Source organism: Dryobates pubescens, chromosome 1, assembly GCF_014839835.1.
Source record: "Dryobates pubescens isolate bDryPub1 chromosome 1, bDryPub1.pri, whole genome shotgun sequence".
Classification (NCBI taxonomy): domain Eukaryota; kingdom Metazoa; phylum Chordata; class Aves; order Piciformes; family Picidae; genus Dryobates; species Dryobates pubescens.
The window spans coordinates 24,494,881-24,512,984 of NC_071612.1; the positions used below are offsets into that span (position 1 = coordinate 24,494,881).

At 46.9% G+C, this 18,104-nt stretch overlaps 3 protein-coding genes across 3 annotated transcripts in view; all 3 read left to right on the forward strand.

The window, feature by feature from the left end:
- DNAJB14 (DnaJ heat shock protein family (Hsp40) member B14) overlaps positions 1 to 2,053 on the forward strand; it is a 32,307-nt gene extending 30,254 nt beyond the window's left edge. The window contains exon 8 of the mRNA XM_009906072.2: positions 974 to 2,053. Within this exon, the coding sequence (XP_009904374.2) occupies positions 974 to 1,098 (125 nt within the window). The 3' untranslated portion in view covers positions 1,099 to 2,053. The remainder of the gene's footprint in view (positions 1 to 973) is intronic.
- LOC104305247 (alcohol dehydrogenase 1) overlaps positions 1 to 18,104 on the forward strand; it is a 387,682-nt gene that overhangs the window by 215,657 nt on the left and 153,921 nt on the right. The window lies entirely within an intron of this gene.
- On the forward strand, positions 5,108 to 11,631 carry LAMTOR3 (late endosomal/lysosomal adaptor, MAPK and MTOR activator 3). Its single transcript, XM_054162998.1, has 7 exons — positions 5,108 to 5,160; positions 5,441 to 5,485; positions 5,728 to 5,762; positions 6,447 to 6,505; positions 7,806 to 7,939; positions 9,975 to 10,038; positions 10,710 to 11,631. Exons 2-7 carry the CDS (start codon positions 5,477 to 5,479, stop codon positions 10,781 to 10,783), a joined length of 375 nt encoding a protein of 124 aa, XP_054018973.1. The 5' UTR covers positions 5,108 to 5,160; positions 5,441 to 5,476; the 3' UTR covers positions 10,784 to 11,631.

Here is an 18,104-nt window from a genome sequence, read left to right on the forward strand (position 1 = left end):
ATAAAAGGAAAAGGGTGCAAGGATCTGGTGGAGAGGGTCCAGAGGAGGGCCATGAAAATAATCAGGGTTTGGAGCACCTCTGCTCTGAGGACAGGGTGAGGGAGCTGGGGTTGTTCAGCCTGGAGAAGAGGAGGCTCTGGGGAGACTCAATAGCAGCCTTGCAGTACCTGAAGGGGGCTTGCAGGAAGGATGGAGAGAGACTGTTTACAAAGGCCTGCAGGAACAGGACTGCAGGGGCTTCCAACTGGAGAAGGGCAGATTTAGAATGGATATCAGGAAGAAGTTCCAGTGGTGGAACACCGGAACAGGTTGCCTAGGGAGGTGGTTGAGGCCCCTTCCCTGGAGATATTCAAGGTGAGGCTTGACGAAGCCCTGGGTAACCTGATCTAGTTGGGGTTGTCCCTGCTGACTGCGGGGAGGTCAGACTGGATGACCTTTGGAGGTCCCTTCTGGCTGTGATTAAACCTGAGGCATTTTAGAATCACAGAATCAGAATTGTTAGAGTTGGAAGGGACCTCAAGGATCATCTAGTTCCAACCCCCCTGCCATGGCCAGGGACACCTCACACTACATCAGGTTGCTCAATGCCACATCCAGCCTGGCCTTAAAAAACCTCCAGGGATGAGGCTTCTACCACCTCCCTGGGCAACCTGTACCAGTGTCTTACCACCCTCATGATGAAGAACTTCCTAACATCCAATCTGAATCTACCCATTTCTAGTTTTTATTCCATTCCCCTTAGTCCTGTCATTACCTGACACCCTAAAAAGTCCCTCCTCAGCTTTCTTGTAGGCCCCCTTCAGATACTGGAAGGCCACAATTAGGTCTCCTTGAAGCCTTCTCCAGACTGAACAGCCCCACCTCCCTCAGTCTGTCCTCACAGGAGAGGTGCAGCTCTGGAAAGGAATGCATCATGTGCAAAAGTATTCCCTTTTTCACCTGAGAAATGTTTTTCCTCTGTTTTTCCTTAAAGAAACAGACTTACTTTATGCAGCAAAAGTATATCGAGATGAGCGCCTCCGAAAGAAAGCGGACTCCATGCCCATGGACAACTGCAAAGAGCTGGAGCGGCTGACCAGCCTCTATCGAGGAGGGTGACCTGCAGCCACACTCCTGCACCTTTACGTACACCGCTGTCTCTCTTGTAAATTGAGAAGAGATTGAGTTTCACCATGAATGCTGGAAAAGAGGGGTGGATGTAAAACTCTACTGTGTAGCTGTTTCCAGAAACCTTTTGCTGAAATATCATTTAATGGCTTCTTTTACCTACTGTGAAATATAGGTAACTTTACTTGTCTAGGTTTTACTTCCCAGCTTCCGTGAATTCTTTCGGCAGAGAGAATAGCTCAGAAAGGATGCTATACTTGTAGAGACTTAGTTATAGTGGTTCTCCTCTTAACATATTTGCCATGTAAATATCTGTGGAAAGAACACTTTGTGTATATATATATAAGTTAAATGACTTTCTATTTAAAACAAACAAACAAACAAAAGAACTCTCAGAAATTTAGTTCCCATCCAACATTTTGTCTCACCCATGGAATAAATAGTATGATTACATCCCTCCTATTCAGATGTCAAGTGTGTGGAGTTGAAATGGGAATTTGCTTTGGTTTTTTTTTTTTTTTTGCTATTTTATCTCTTAACACTATGTAAAAATCTTCTAGGTTTACCAGCTTAGAGGAACTTGTTATTTTTAAACAGAATGGCATATATTCCTTAAATATCTGTTGGGCTATCTCGCTCCGGTGTAGAGTAGCAGTTAGCTGTTGTAGTTTTTTAGCATTTCTAAGAAGCAATGCTGAGAAAACTGAAGAGCTACCACTTAATCACTTTTCTTTGCAAGCAAACATTGGCAAATGCTGTACAGACCATGATAAGCATTGCTTGTAGTACTTGGCAGCAGTTTACAGCAGCTCTACCATTTGTTATTCCAGTAGTAGTCCGTATGTACGGTTAACATGCATCCATACCTTCCTTCCTTTTCACTAGAAAGGCAGAGGAAAACATGCAATATTTAAAAAAAAAAAAAAAAAGAAGCTAAAAACATATAATAATAAAAAAGGGGGGGAGGGGTGGGGTGCAACCTGTTGTCGTTTGGTTTGGTTTGTGGTTTTTTTTGTTTTCCTGGCAGGCTTCCATTTTCTTACTATTTTTTTATTTCGGCTAGGTCCCACCACTTGATTCCTCATTGGGCACCACAAATGGAACAGGGAAATATTGCTAAGGACAAGCTATGTGCCTTTCAACACTTTTGCCAACTATTTAAATGTTTTGCTAGTTTGTAGTACGCCCCTATGATCAGAGCCATATCAGTTGTCCCAGGGTGGAGGAGGTAGAGTATGCATTTTTCTGGACCAGAATGTTGTGGGACTGGCTTCCTAGATACGAGCAAACACACCCTTTGGCTCCTGCACACGAGATCATGTAACTCAGTGGCCTGTACATGGAAGCTCTATGTAGCCACACCTGCTGATGCAGAGAGGTGTTTTGAAGCAGCTAAGTACAGTGTACTTAAAGTACTTTATCAAAAGTTGTGTTGAAAAATGTTTTTAGGTTCAGTAGCTGATGTTTTTACATTTTAACAGTGCTATGCAGGAGAATGTTTCTTGTATCGGGGGACGTCCAGTGGCTCCTGATAAGGGCAGTATTTTCTCTTTGAGAAAAGTGCTGTCTTCTAACAACCTTATCAGGTTTTGTGGAGCTAAATTCTCCTCCTACACTGAAAGTCTACAATACTTGACTGACTTCATTGGCATTCCTTCTGATCTGGAGCAGGATTTGACTTTAGAGATATGCTAAATGCTATTGCTCTAAGTGACCCAGAAATCATTTTGCATAGATACCTTTTCTAAACTGTCCCACTGGAATCGTCCTCTATTGAATTGGTGTAACAGGAGAGAGAGTGAGTAGCTGCGGGCTTCTAGCTAAGCAGCTAAACCAGCATTCAAGGTGGACATCAAAGCCTGAGGCACAGAGCAGAACTACAAGCTGCTTGGAACAACAACATAAAAGGGTTGCTGTACTGGATGTCCTCGCTAAGATGATAAGTGTGCAGAAGTAAGAGACAGGCACACAAATGTTTGACGTTTGCAATAGAAATGTCCGGTGAAAATGCGATTCCCCGGATTTTGTAACTGTCCAAGAATGTATTGTAATTATTCTAATGAAAACAAACTATCAAAGTGCATCTTGGTACTCCCGTGTCTTCTTAATAGAAGAAAACTGCTCCCAAGGCAAATACGTGGGCCTTCCCATTCACAAAGGAGTCTGAGTTCGCAGGTGGTGTGGCTAAGAGGAAAAAGGCCTGCGTATTGTGTCTGCCTAGTATCAAACCGTGAAGTCAGGGTGAAGAGATGGTCGTGGCAGAGCTGCCTGTAATGATCAGCTGAGTTATGTCTGCCCTGCAGTTCCTTCTGCTGCAGCTAAGCAGGGAAGTGGATGGATGTCAAACTGTGTTAGGTGGGAACCTTCACCAACCAAAATGATGCAGTGGATGTGTCCTCTGGCAACCCAGACATTCCAGCAGTTTAGAGGCGAGACCTAGGCTGCCACATTTCATTGAATGACCAATTGCAACTGCCATTTTCAGAGAAGGAAACAGTTAGTATGTTTACACTGCTTAGCAGATTAAATAGTTGCACACTTTGAAATAGGGAGTGACATGCAGGAGGATGCTATAATTTCCTGTGGCAGGAAATCCTAAAAGATTACCCTGCTCTAAATATGGCCTGCAAACATTTGTTTAATATTCCAAGTGGGCATTTCTCTCCTCATAATTGTTACTTTTTTCCTCACATATGAAGGGTTTTTTTGTTTTTGGTTTTTTTTAATTCAGAAATGTCTTGCCTGGTTTTGTTAAAAGAATCTGCTGGAGAATTCAGAACAAATCATAAAAAGCTAGCTGCATTTTCAAACTTTGTTAGTGTCTAAAGGGGAGCATTGATATAAATGTGCGGGTCAAGGTTGTCCCAAGTAGCATTTTCAATCTACGACCAGAAGCTCACATTTTTATGGCAGTTTCTTGAAGTACATCTCAAGTATGGCCAAGTCCTTAATAAATCTGCATGTCTGCATGCTTTGGATTGAGAAAGAGGTATCAATTCTCAGTACTCAAATAAATTTGCCCTTTTGGATGAGCTCTGTTACTTGGGGGGGGGGGGAGGAGTGGCTTATCTTTGGGGTTTTTTTTAAACTTCTTCATATCTATATATTCAGAAACAATAGCAGTTTTCAGGTGAGCATCTCATAAGATCCAGTACTGACAGCTAAGGAAGATCTTCAACTGTCAACAGTGCTCGGCATGTAGCAGGTCTTTAAGGGAGCAAAGGGGGCTGACCACTATCTCGAGTGCTAAAAACAGATCTACAGTTGCCGTTGCTACACCATAGGCATCTACTGGGTGAATGTCTTACTGATTCACCTTGGCTGTTAAATTATTAGCCTGCAGCTCCTGGATTGATGGACTGGATCTTAAAAAGAGGGAAACGAGTTACCACTGGAGCAGTAAAACCAAGTGTTGACGGTACTCGGCAGAAATGGATGGTTATTGAGGATTTTTTTCTTTTACCACTTCTTTTGGGAGGGGGGGGGGGGGGGGGGAAGGGTGTGTTTAACTCCAAGATTGTGCCGCCGTTCGCAATGGAGCCCCAAACTGACCCAGCCAAAACTCCACCTGTCAGAGGGGAAGCCCGAGGGGCTTACGTAGCCGCGTGAAATCACAAAAAAAGGGGGGAAAAACAAACACACAAACAATAGGCTCCGCCGCTCGGGTTTGAAGGCTTCTGCCATCCGCAACGCTTTCCGCCCAGAGCCCAGGCTGGCCGAGTCCGCAGCAGGGCACCGCGGCAGCCTCCCCGCGACTTGTGCCGGCCCCAGCGGGCCGAGGCGGCGGCGCTGGGCGCGGGGTCGAGCCCTGCGGGCAAAAACAGCGGCTCCCAAGTTTTCGTGCCGGGCGAGTGCGCGCGGAGCAGGCGGGACGAGGCCTCTCGCAGTAATTTTCGAGGCGACACCGCACAGGCTGCCGGGTCCGGCGGCGGAGCAATGCGGCGCTGTGGTTGGGCGGGGCGGCGGCGAAGCGCTTCCGGGCTGGGGAGGGTGAAGCGCTCTCATGTGATAAAGGCTTAAAGGGGAAGCGGCAGCTGCGGCGGAGTAGTGCAGGTGGGAGCCGAGGGGTGGTAGTGCGGACAGGTAGGGCCGGGGTGGGCAGCGTCTCTCCGCACACACACGCACCCCCCCGCCAGCGCCAGGGTCTTTTTGTGCCTATCCGCTTTGTCTCACCAGGGCGGGTAGGAGCGGCCTTTACCCGTGCGGCGCTGCTGGGGGAGGCGGCTGGGCCTCGGGAAAGGAGCGTGCCCGTTCGCCGCTCCCTTCCTTGGTGGCTGGGCCGCTGCCGCTGTGTCCAGGCAGTAACCGGGCGCCCTCTCGTCTCGCCTCGTAGGCCCGCGGAGGTGGCAGCGCCGGCAGGTTCCCAGCCATGGCCGACGTAAGTGCGGCTCCGTGGGGCAGTTGGGCGGCGGTTGGGGTGCGGGCGGCGGCTACGGCCGGAGGCCAGTGGGAAGCGGAGGGGACGAGCGGTGGGCCAGGTACGGCTGGGAGGGCGGGGGGGGGGGGAGGCCTGGGAGGGACATACCCCCTGGAGCCGCCTGCGGGGGAGGGGGGCGCTGGGGGCTCCGTCTGCCGGCGCGCTGTGGAAATAAGTAACGTGCGGTCCGTCTCTGCCCCCAGGACCTGAAGAGATTTCTGTACAAGAAGCTGCCGAGGTAACTGGCGCGGGGGTCCCGGGCCGGGTGTGGTCTGGGCTGGTGGGGAAAGTACTTTCAAATTACAATCTGGACACTGCCCGACTGCTGGGAGACGTTAATTGCCAGTTCCTCTCGCTGTGCAGGGGTCAGCTAACCCCGTCGGCGCTTTTACCTTGTTGTTTAAACGAGCTGGAAGTACCTTAAAACCAAGGCAGCTTAACCTTTCCCTCGTTCGCTTGATAGGAAGTATGCTCATCGTGTCGTAATGAGGAGTGGGAAAAGAACTCCTCCTGACTCAGTTGCTTAATCCTTGCTAATTCCCTTTTCGGTAATCGCTGGTTACCAACAGCACTAAACAGCTGCAGTCCGAGGTTATGTGCAAACACAAGTGAAACTGGCACTGGTAGAGTGAGGAGGGTGAAGAGAGGCCCTCACCTCACAGACGAAGTGTCATCAGTAGCATCAGTCCTCTTTCTGAAGCTGGAAGTTCTGTGCTTTGAAAAACGCACAGGTTTGTTTCATATCTTGCTCTGTACTGCTCTGATACCACTTGTACTAAGTCACTTTTAAGGGAATACTAAATTAGTGAAGGCACCGTTTTCCCCCACAATTTCCACTTCTGTGCACATTTGTTCAGGAACAATGACCTTTGCTACTAATTACTCTGTTCTTAAAATTATGTTTCTTCTTCACTTTTGGCAGTGTTGAAGGTCTCCATGCTATTGTAGTCTCAGACAGAGATGGTGTGCCTGTTATCAAAGGTAACTCAGCTTCTCACTGCACCCTCAAATGAAATCCTGACTGAACAGCAGGGGGTGGAAATGTACAGCAGAATCTGCTCTGGTTATCCCAGATACCTGAGTATTCACAGTTGAAAAACTAAATTAGACTTACTTCAAGTTCAGTAGTTGGTTGTGTGCCTCTTAAAAAGTTTATAATTTTGTTTGTGTCCTCAATAATTGTAGAAATTTTTCCTCAGTAAAAAGTGTTGGAGTACTGCAAGATTCTAGTATCTTCAGGTCACAGACTGATAGATCCAAAGTACTCATTGGTAGTGCTGGAATATGCTCAAAGAAGGGGCACGAGGATGATCAGAGGGCTGGAGCATCCCACCTATGGAGACAGACTGAGAGAGTTGGGGCTGTTCAGTCTGGAGAAGAGAAGGCTCTGAGGAGACCTTATTGTAGCCTTTCAGTATCTGAAGGGGCCTACAAGAAAGCTGGGGAGGGACTTTTTAGGGTGTCAGGTAGTGATAGGACTAGGAGGAATGGAACAAAACTAGAAGTGGGTAGATTCAGATTGGATGTTAGGAAGAAGCTCTTCCTCGTGAGGGTGGTGAGAGACTGGGACAAGTTGCCCAGGGAGGTGGTGGCAGCCTCATCCCTGGAGGTTTTTAAGGCCAGGCTGGATGTGGCTCTGCCCGTGGCACGGGGGTGGAACTAGATGATTCTTGAGGTCCCTTCCATCCCTGCCAATTCTGTGATTGTGTTGACTTGGCTAGTATGTGCCCAAAACCAGCTGCATCTCCCTTTTTACACCTCATCTGATTCAGTTTGCTTTTGGTACTGTAGCTGTTATCTCTGCAGTCCTTGTTTAAGATGTTTTTACATTGCAAGTGCACTTGCTTAAGAATACAAAGATTCAAGTGTTGCAGACTCCTGTGTTGTTTCCCCACCAGCCCAAAGTGTTTAAATACCTAGCAGAGCTTGCATGTCCTCACTTGTCATTCAAGTGTGCCAGTCATCAGCTGGAATTGGTGCAAACTGATCTTGGGGGCACAGAACCCAAGTGACATCAGCACAGGCTGTGCATCATAAAAGGCAAGTCTGTTTCTTAGGTATACCATGGTGGACACTGATGTAGTGAGCATCAGCCTTGTACAGCATATTAAATGATGTGCTGGCCATGGAGGTTGTCCTGTTTTCGTTATGGAAGTGTGTAAGCTGTGCTAAGTGTTCCCCAAGAGCAGGTCTGCTTTTGACATAGCACTGTGCTGAGTAAGGAGTTGTGATGCAGTGGTGGATGCCACACAAAGATAAGAATGTTCTTGTTTTGTTCCAGTTGCCAATGATAATGCTCCAGAACACGCACTGCGACCTGGCTTTCTGTCCACCTTTGCCCTTGCCACAGATCAGGGCAGTAAACTGGGGCTTTCTAAAAACAAAAGTATCATCTGTTATTACAACACATACCAGGTGAGTAACCTCAGCATGGTCTGTTCTTGATGACCTGAGCTCTTCCTACATTACATTGAGCAAGGGAGAGGGTGTTTTAAGCTCTGCTAGCATCAAGAGAAGCATAGCCAAGGGAGGTGATTCTTCCCCTCTACTCCACTCTGGTGAGACCCCACCTAGAGTACTGTGTCCAGTTCTGGAGCCCCTCTTACAGGAAGGATCTGGAGGTGCTAGAATGTGTCCAGAGAAGGGCCCCAAGGATGATCAGAGGGCTGGAGCTCCTTTCCTATGGAGACAGATTGAGAGATTTGGGGAGACCCTATTGTGGCCTTCCAGTACCTGAAGGGGGCCTACAAGAAAGCTGGGGAGGGACTTTTTAGGGTGTCAGGTAATGATAGGACTAGGGGGAATGGAGCAAAAGTAGAAATGTCTAGATTCAGACTGGATGTTAAGAAGAAATTCTTCACCATAAGGGTGGTGAGACACTGGAACAGGTTGCCCAGGGAGGTGGTGGAAGCCTCATCCCTGGAGGTTTTTAAGGCCAGGCCGGATGTGGCTTTGAGCAACCTGATGTAGTGTTAGGTGTCCCTTCCCATGGCAGGGGGTTTGGAACTGGATGATCCTTGAGGTCCCTTCCAACCCTAACAATTCTACAATTCTATGATCTCTGCTTGGTTGCTGTTGAAGTATTTGTGGTTTATTTTCTCACACAGTTTAAATGGCTAAGCTAAACTTTCATCCTATTCATTAAGCTTCCTCATATGTCTCAAAAGTGGGATTTACTCGTTGAAAATGAAGTTTTCTGAACAGGTAGCAGTTGGGAATGTGCTGCAGGTGCTGCTCTTGTGGCCTCAAGAATCTATGAAGGGTAAATGTAAATGGTGTTTGTTCATAGTTAGGGACATGTAAAGTTAAAGCAGCACATGCAGCCTGCTTCATAGCTGCTCTTCCTGCCAGTGCGACTGAGGTAAGCAAGTTCTGAGATGTCGCTCGCATTTTCTACAAACTGGTTGTGTCCTCAAATCCATCAAGTCTCTGCTCCTTCTCAAGATCTAGTGGTGTTGGGAGCTTTGTATTCTGCCTGCTGGTCTTTTCTCTCAGGCAACCAGCACCAGAACAAGAGGACACAGTCTGAAGCTGCACCAGGGGAGATTTAGGCTGGATGTTAGGAAGAAATTCTACACAGAGAGAGTGATTGCCCATTGGAATGTGCTGCCCTGGGAGGTGGTGGAGTCACCATCACTGGAGGTGTTTAAGAGGAGACTTGATGGGGTGCTTGGCTCCGTGGTTTAGTTGATTAGATGGTGTTGGATGATAGGTTGGACACAATGATCTCAAAGGTCTCTTCCAACCTGGTTTATTCTATTCTTTCTTTGGAGAACAAATAGGTGAGTTTAGTGTACACGTGAAGCACATTGCTTTGGTTCTCTTGATGCTGCTGGCTTATTGTTGTGCTCAAAGTTCCAGTTCCATATTAATGGGAGAAGAGATTCTGCTGTATGCAGAGCAGTATTTTAGAGCAATAAACCTGCCTGCCCTCTTGTAGCCTGTGGAGAGTGTGGTCTCCATGGTGCAGTCTGCAGCATGTGCAGCTGAGTGAGATTTCAGGGGGACAACACTGCATGGAAGAGAGGGAAACACCAGACTCCCACCTGCAGCTGCCTGTATTGTGATGTGAGGTCTGATGATCTTTTTAACCATGGATCTTACAAAACATATACACTGAAAAGTGTCAGCTCTGTGGCTTTTGCTCCTCCTTGTTCTTAAAACTGAGGAGGCTGCTTGTTTCTGAAAGAATTTGTGGCACAGCTTTGGCATCCAACTTCCTCGCAGAAAGGCTGATTAGGCACTGGGATGGACTGCCCAGGGAGGTGGTGGAGTCACCATCGCTGGAGGTCTTTAATAAAAGATTGGTTGTGGCACTTGGTGGCATGGTTTAGCTGATGTTGCAGTGTTAGGTCGTAGGCTGGACTTGATCTCAGAGGTCTTCTCCAGCCTCAAAAAATCTGTGACTCTGTGTTAGCTGCTGTCTGAATGCTGTTCTCTTTCCCTACAGGTGGTGCAGTTCAATCGCTTGCCTTTGGTAGTCAGTTTCATTGCTAGCAGCAATGCCAATACTGGTAAGTCTTCCCACAGGCTTGAAATACTGCAGTGTTTTAAGGCCCAGGCATTCAAATAATTGAGAATGTATTGCCCAGATTTACTGTGCTCTTACTCTGTGTTTGGTCTGTCTGTTGTGCAGGGGAGAAGGGAAACATTTGTAGATTTTAGGTGACTTGCTGAAGATGTTACTCTGTTAGAAGCAGGTTTCTGCAATGACCTTACTCCTGCTGTGTGAGAGTGTTCACTGCACCAGCAAGGACTGTACCTTACAGCCCAGTTGTTCAGTTTGTCAGTTCCCACTTAAATTCTGCAGTAACCTTCTCAGTTCTGTGGAGTGGGGAACTCCTTCAGGCCCCTGGCCTTGCTCCTGAGGGTATTGGATAATGGAAAGGCCAGCAAAAGGGATTTAATTCTTGCACACCTGCTTGGGCCTCAGTAGCTGTCAGAAGCAGCAGCGCAAGGAAGAGCTGCACTGCACAGCCATGCTCCTGTCAGTGCCAGGGGCTGCAGGCACCCTGCCTGGGGGTGCTCCCCACTCTTCCCATGGAGACTGAGCAGCTCAAGTGAAATGTTTCAGGTCTGGGAGAGCGCTGTCTGTGACTTGGGACGTGAGGGAGCTGCCCGGTTTGGAGAGAGGATTCTCTGTTACATTGTTTGATGGGGTGTTTTCTCTCTTCTCTCTTTCCAGGGCTGATTGTAAGTTTAGAGAAGGAGCTCACGCCCCTGTTTGAAGAGCTGAGGCAGGTTGTTGAAGTTTCTTAACTCGATGGTATAGCCAGAGTGCAGCATCCCTCTGCAGCCCAGTGGACAGGAAGATTCAATAATCCTCAGTCAAATAACACGTCTCAGAAGAAATACCACAGCTCCTTAGTGTACTAAGTAAGAGTAAATTGTACATAGTACTGAATCTGAAACGATCTACTAGTGTGTTGTAGGTGGATGTTACTTTAGGCCACGCTTCTTGTATTGTGCAGTACTGGAGACCACCAAAATAGCTCCCATGGAGTTTAGCTCAGCCAGCTGTGCCAGATCAGCATGATGCAGCTGGCTCTAGCACACAACCCACAGATCTCTTGCTTTACAGGGAACTGGGCACACCATGGGCTGTGTCCTCAGGCCAGGTACCACTGCGTGTTGGAAAGCAGGTCAGTTGTGCAGTGTTATCGGAGATGTGGTTGAAAGAGTATTGGGAGAGTAAGTTTCCTAGCAGTGGTGTGTTGGTACAATCAATAAATCTCTCAGCTTTCTTATGTGAGTGATTCTTTGGCAAGGGAATGCTACTAATCTGGATGCTAGCTGCATCCTGCTTCCACTGAGAAGAAAGCTGTTTCTATGAAAGCTGTTGCTTTAGGGGTTTTCCTGATGGACAGATATAAGCACCTGAACATCTCACTTCATGGTTCTTGGGAGGGGTTTTTTGTGTGTAACATGGTTGTGAAGATTTCATGTCTCATAGTCTTTGTGTGGGTTCATCATTGGTGTCACTGAGCTCATTTACCTTTAGCATTTCCCAAGTAAATAAGTATAAATAAAATACAGTATTTTTAAATGGCAGAGCCTGGTCCACTCTTCTGTTACACCATAATTCACTAGAGCACATCAACCTCTGTGTGGAGCAAACAGGTCTCTTAGAGATTTGCAAATGTACAAAATCCAGAAGTTTACAGGGCAAAAATGATACAGTATGTGTCTCAGTGGGGAGCTAAGGACATCCAGTCCTGTGCCACTGCTGAGATGCAGCAGTTCTGCTGGTCCAGGAGACAGTACCTGGCAGGTGTCTGCCTCAGGCCAGGAAAGGGGTTGGCACTGGCTTCAGTTGGTGACACCGTGTGCTGGACTTGCTTCTAACACTTTAGTAACTCAGCGTGTTCCTGTGAAAAAAGGGAAGGCTGCTGTTGTGGTCACACTTCAAGCTTAATTTCCAAGCTGTTTTCCCAGAGCACTGGTGCTGTGGGTGACTATGGTCTCTCAATTCCCCTTCCACAGCCTCTGGTCTTGCACAGACTCCTCAAAGCTTTTAACTCAATGGGAGATTCTGGTTTATTAAACTTCTTCTTTAAGGGGAAAAGGGGCAACAAGGCTTTAACAATGCGCTACAGGAATACAGAAGTTGGTAGTTTTATAATGACATTTTATTCGGAAAACAGTCTGTATAAAAATATTTTTGAATTTATAAGTTGAAATAAAATGCTATTCCTATGTTCAAACCTAGATTTTCTTTGTTCTTCCAGTATGTTTTTCCATGCCTTCAGTCTTCTCACAGTGAAAGCATCTATTGAACCTGCTGGATGAGTACTCAGCCCCCTGCCACCGAATCTGCATAGCAGCAGAGGGTTGCACACACTGTTTCAATAGAAACTTGACTGTTGTGCTTCCCTCCCCTCCTTTCTCCACCCCCTCGGAGGAGCAGGGTTACTTATAAGGTATTGCAGCTGGGTCAGCTACAAGGTCAGGCCAAACTAGTCTTGGGACCCTCCAGTGTGACAAACTTTGTTTCCAAAATGTAACAGCTAATTTGACTCCGTGATACCCAATGACAGAACAAGGGGCAGTGAGTGGAAGCTGAGGCATAGGAAGTTCCATGGAAACAGGAGTTTTTTTCACTGTGAGGGCAATGGAGCACTGGAACAGGCTCTCCCTCTGGACACATTCAAGACCTGCCTGGATGTGTTCCTGTGTCATCTGGTCTAGGTGATCCTGCTCTGGCAGGGGGGTTGGATTGGATGATCTTTCGAGGTTCCTTCCAGCCCCTGACATTCTGTGATTCTGTGACTACAGCACCAAAGCACCAGGCTTCCACTCTTATGTAGTAAGCCACAGCTGTGGCTGTTAAATGTGTAGGAGTCTTCAAAATACAGATGGAGATTCACATCAGGTTGTGTAGATGCATTCTTTTAAATTCAGATTTTTTTTACTCAGTGTGGTGTTTTTTATTTACTATAATACAAATAGTGCTTCATTCTAAACAGTTCTGGACAAAACCTTGCTTTCAGTTTTTGGAGGGGAGGGGGAAATCCAGCCTTGCCCGCCTACCACCAGCAAAGCTGCTGCAGAGCCCTGTCATCTGTCCGTAGGTGCTGTGGCAGCTCTGTCCCATGTGTGCCAAACCAGCTGCCTGTTCTTCACAGCCCTAGTTTGTGAACAAGTGTGCATGCAGGATGCTGCTCACCCCCACCTCCGGCTGCCATCTGAAACCAGCATTCCCTTGCAGCCATCACTGCAGAGTAAACCTAAACCATACAAAACCAAACTTGGCCAGAGCTACTGTTGTGCTCCCATTACCTTGAAAAGGATCTTGGAATATTCTCTGGATTGTAATGTAGATATTATTTACAACAATGCAATTACTTCTCTCATTTATCTGTTGCTTTAGAACCTATAAACAGATAATACAAAGAAATAATTAATGTTTCCAGAAAGGACTGGGTTTAGATACCTGGCTTAAGGTTACAGAATATGCTGCTAAGGGTTAGTTGTGATGGAGCTTGCCAGAGATTATGGAGTGTGCTCTGAATAACCACCGAAGTTCTGAAGAGTGGCTACTTCTGTGATTAGCTGGCAGATGTTTGAGTTGGGTGTGCACCACAGACCCTGCACATCAAACCAACATTCTGATTTTGCAGCTGTCTCCACTCCAGCCTCAGCTCCACAATCCTGTGTGTGCAGAGCTGGGTGCAGGCCACACCTGTGTGCCCACTGTGAATCACAGAGACGTGTGAAGCCCTCTTCTTGTCATCCATGCCTTCCCCCTAGCAAAAAGGCATTTCCTGCTGATGGAGCAAAGTCCCGGAGGTGTGGTTAGGAGCTGAGGGTGGCGCTATGCTGCTCCATTTGCTTCCGTATTTGTGACTGGAACAGAAAGATCATCCATTAGTGTTTGCATGTATGTGGTTGTGCATGACCCAAATACTGGTATTTTTAAGGAAGTAAGCCTTTCAAGCCTTTACATTGCCACATCCTGGGCTGCATCAAGAGAAGCACAGCCAGCAGGTCAAGGGAGGTGATTCTCCCCCTCTACTCTGCTCTGGTGAGACCCCAGCTGGAATACTGCATCCAGTTCTGGAGCTGGAAGTGCTGGAGCATGTCCAGAGAAGGACCATGAGGATGATCAGAGGGCTGGAGCACCTCTCCTATGAGAACTGACTGAGAGAGTTGGGGCTGTTCAGTCTGGAGAAGGGAAGGCTCCAAGGAGACCTTATTGTGCCCTTCCGGTATCTGAAAGGGGCTCCAAGAAAGCTGGGGAGGGACTTTTTAGGGTGTCAGGTAGTGATAGGACTAGGGGGAATGGGGAAAAAAATAGAAATGAGTAGATTCAGATTGGATGTTAGGAAGAAATTCTTCTCTGGGAGGGTGATGAGACACTGGAACAGGTTGCCCAGGGAAGCCTCATCCCTGGAGGATTTTAAGGCCAGGCTGGATGTGGCTCTGAGCAACCTGATGTAGTGTGAAGTGTCCCTGGTCATGGAACAGGGATTGGAACTAGATGATCCTTGAGGCCCCTTCCAACTCTAACAGTTCTATGATTCTCATTGCTTCCTTCATGACTCAACATGTGGTCAGCACTGATGCTCTGTATTGTTCACCACCCTACACCATGAGATCCTTACAGATGGAAGCAATTTCTTCTTCTTAATGAGCAGGTGTGTTAAAAGCATGGCCAGAAAAATGCTGAAGCAGGTTTGCAGGCAACTACATTGTGCAAGCACTACCTCTTCCAGGCTAGTTGGCCTGGAAGCCAGAACAAGTCCTCTCTTCCTGCAAATGTGGAGAACTAGCACAGTGCTGGGGGGGCGTAGGGTGGCAGCAGCGAGGGCAGCGCTGCCCACGGCGTGCTGCCAGGTAGTGCTGCACATCCCCTTACCAGTTTCCAGCGCAGGATTTTCATCCACTCGTCAGCTTCTATTCCAGTTCTCGCACACAGGTAGTATGTCCTTAGTGGGAACACCAAACTGTAAGCAAACAAAACTATTTCTCAAATTGCTAGAACAACTGGGAGCTCTAAGGCCCAGCTGTCCTGCACCCACAGCTGTTGAGACAGAGCTGGGCAGGGAGGCTGCGCTCCTGTTTGGTCTAGCCAAGAATGATCATTTACAGCTCAGAAAGATGCTGCCCCAGGCCTACAAGGACAAAAGACCCACAGCTGGCCACAAAAATGGTTATTGTGTGCCCTGTAGCAATGTCTGAATAGGGAACTGCACCTAATTTCCACGGATCTAGGTGATGGCTACACACATTTACAGCACTAGGAAAAGAAATGCCCACAACACACAAGCTTACAGCCTTCCTCCTTGCCAATTAAAAAAAAAACCCAACCTTTTGCCAGTGGTAATTTGGCAAAAGCCATGCAGGACTGAGAGATGCTGGCTGACAGAAACAGACTCATGAGTTAGGAAAAAGCAAGGTCACAACAGGCAAGGGAGTTTCAGAAGTAGATGGTGGTTACATTTCAAATTTCCCTGGCTATTTTGGCCTTCCCAGCAAAGTGGAAAAAGCACAGCAGCTTACCAGAAACAATTGACTCTTTCCTGGGAATAGTCAAATTGCACAGCTGAGCATTCAGTTAAGTCAAGCGCCCGGATTGGTTCTGTGGCCTTGAAAATAAAATGGCTTTAAAATGGGAACACATGAGAACAGAAGCTAAGGCTTGCTTGGCTCCCCTTCAGTGCATCTAGATCTTTCCAGGCACACTAGGTTTTACCAGCTATAGGCACAATAGCTGTGACACCATAAACCCAAACTAGCAAACAGCATCAGTGCTAACATGAAACAAACTGAGCTATGTGTAAAACCCAGGACAGTCAGTTCAGATCCAGACAACAACAGAGGAGATCTCTACTGCAGGGGAGTTTGAGGTAGACACAGACTGCTGAGGGCTTGGCTGATGCATTGTAATGTAACTGACTCAGCAGTAAGTCTGGTATTGCTTCCAGCTGAGGTTTAGAGAGATAGGGGAATAATTACAGGTCTTATCAGGCCTAGCCAGCTGTTGGAGATTTAATTAATTCCTAAGTGCTTTGAAAGGATGAAGCTGAGTGTGGAGAAATGTAGAAGTGAGGCTGAGGTAGTGCTTGCAGCAAAAGTGATGAGTCTGGTTGTATGAGCAGTATGTGTGGGAGAGTTCCTGGGGACTGGTCCAGGAGTGCTCAGCCTTAGGGACATAGACTCTGTGTGCAACCACAACCTGTCTCTTGGATCACAGGGGAACTATACTGCTCTCTGAATCCATCTGCCAGCTCAGGAGGCTGGTTGTCTGAAGACAGGCTGTCCTGCTATTGAAAATGGAGGCAAAGAAGGTGTTAAGTACCTCTGCCTCTTCCTCATCTTTTGTTACAATATTCCCCTCCATGTCCACTAAGGAGTGGAGGTTGTCCTTGCCCCTCCTTCTGCCATTAATATATTTATAAAAGCATTTTTTGTTGTCCTTCACAGCAGGGGCCAATCTAAGCTCTAAATGGGCTTCTGCCTCTCTAATTTTTTTCCCATGTGACCTAGCAACATCCTTAAACATTTCATTGGTTACCTCCCCTTTAGCTATTACACTTAGCTGTTCCCATGGCCTTCACCAGGGGTGTGGAGGTATCTCTTGTTTTCTCTCCTTTCCTTGCATTTCCCCTATCTCAGTGGCTATGAGTTATATACTTGCACTACAAGCAAGCAGCTTGGGCTAGAGAATGCCATCCTAGGGCCAGCAGCAAGTTGTTCACCTGCACGTATCTGCAATACCACAGCAAGAATGGGAGTGCCAGGAGAAACCAGAGCTGCTGCTTGTGAGGAGGAGATACCCCTGACAAAGACACCTTCCTACCTGGTAAGTCACAAATGCTACTCAAACATTCAATTTGTCCTTTGAAATGTTATCCTGGAAACTTAATGCAAGCTGGCTTGAACTGAACTTCCATGTGTAACTGTTTACAAATGATAATGCTTGGTGAGTGAGGGCAGTTGTGCCTGCTGTTGTGTTCAAATCTCTTAGATGCTTAAAATGGGAAGTAAGCAGTTTGGCTGTGTTTATGAAGGAACCTGAACTGGAGGTATTGTAAGGGTGGAGAAGCTCTTGAGGTGTTTCTTGGTTTTGAGGTAGATACAGAGCAGCAAGCTGTGAGGGACACGCTGCTTTACTCAGATGCAGCAGATGTCAGTTCTAGGAAGGAAGAGGTTCTTATATGAATGGTTTGCTCTTTGTGCTATGTGACCACTTGAAAGAAAAGGATGAAATCAAGGAATGAAAAACATATTACTAGGATTACTAGCAGTATTTTAACAGCACTGCTGTCTGTTGTGTCAAAACAAGAGGGCACAGTCTCAAGCTGTGCCAGGGGAAGCTTAGGCTGGAGGTGAGGAGAAAGTTCTTCACAGAAAGAGTAATTTGCCGTTGGAATGTGCTGCCCAGGGAGGTGGTGGAGTCACCGTCCCTGGAGGTGTTCAAAAAAGGATTGGATGTGGCACTTGGAGCCATGGTTTAGTTGTCAGGAGGTGTTAGGTAATAGGTTGGACTTGATGATCTCTGAGGTCTTTTCCACCCTGGTTGATTCTGTGAAAGCTACCAATAAAAGCTGTGTATTGTTGCTAGCTTAAAATCCACTGAACAAAGCAGACAAAATGTGCACTGTAAACAACAGCTCTGGCTAGTAGGTAGCACTGACAGAGCACAGTAAATGTTTATCAGCTGTAAAATTTATTTTCTCTTGTTGAAGCAATCAGCAAAACTCTGACTTTATTTGAAAGGTCTGACCCCTCTGGCTGTGATGGGAAGCTTTAGCTTGAGGAGCTGTGGTACAGACGTGAGGCTGCAGTTGCATCTTCAGAGGTTTAAAGAGTAGAAGTGGTGTTTGCTACTTACTGTCTGGTCTTTGAAATACTTAAGTTCATTCCTGTGCAATGTAAACCACCTTGTCTTCCAATTCTGAAAGAAGGGATGATAAATGTCTGGTGAGAATTTGGTGTAATGTTTCTTGGGAAAGCAAAAACTTTGTTTCAGGTCTTCATTGTCTCTAGCTTCTGTGGCTCATTGCAGGGTGGAAGCAAGGAATAAAGAGTTTTCCTTACCTTGACTATTTTGCCTTGTTTTATCAAATATCCTTCT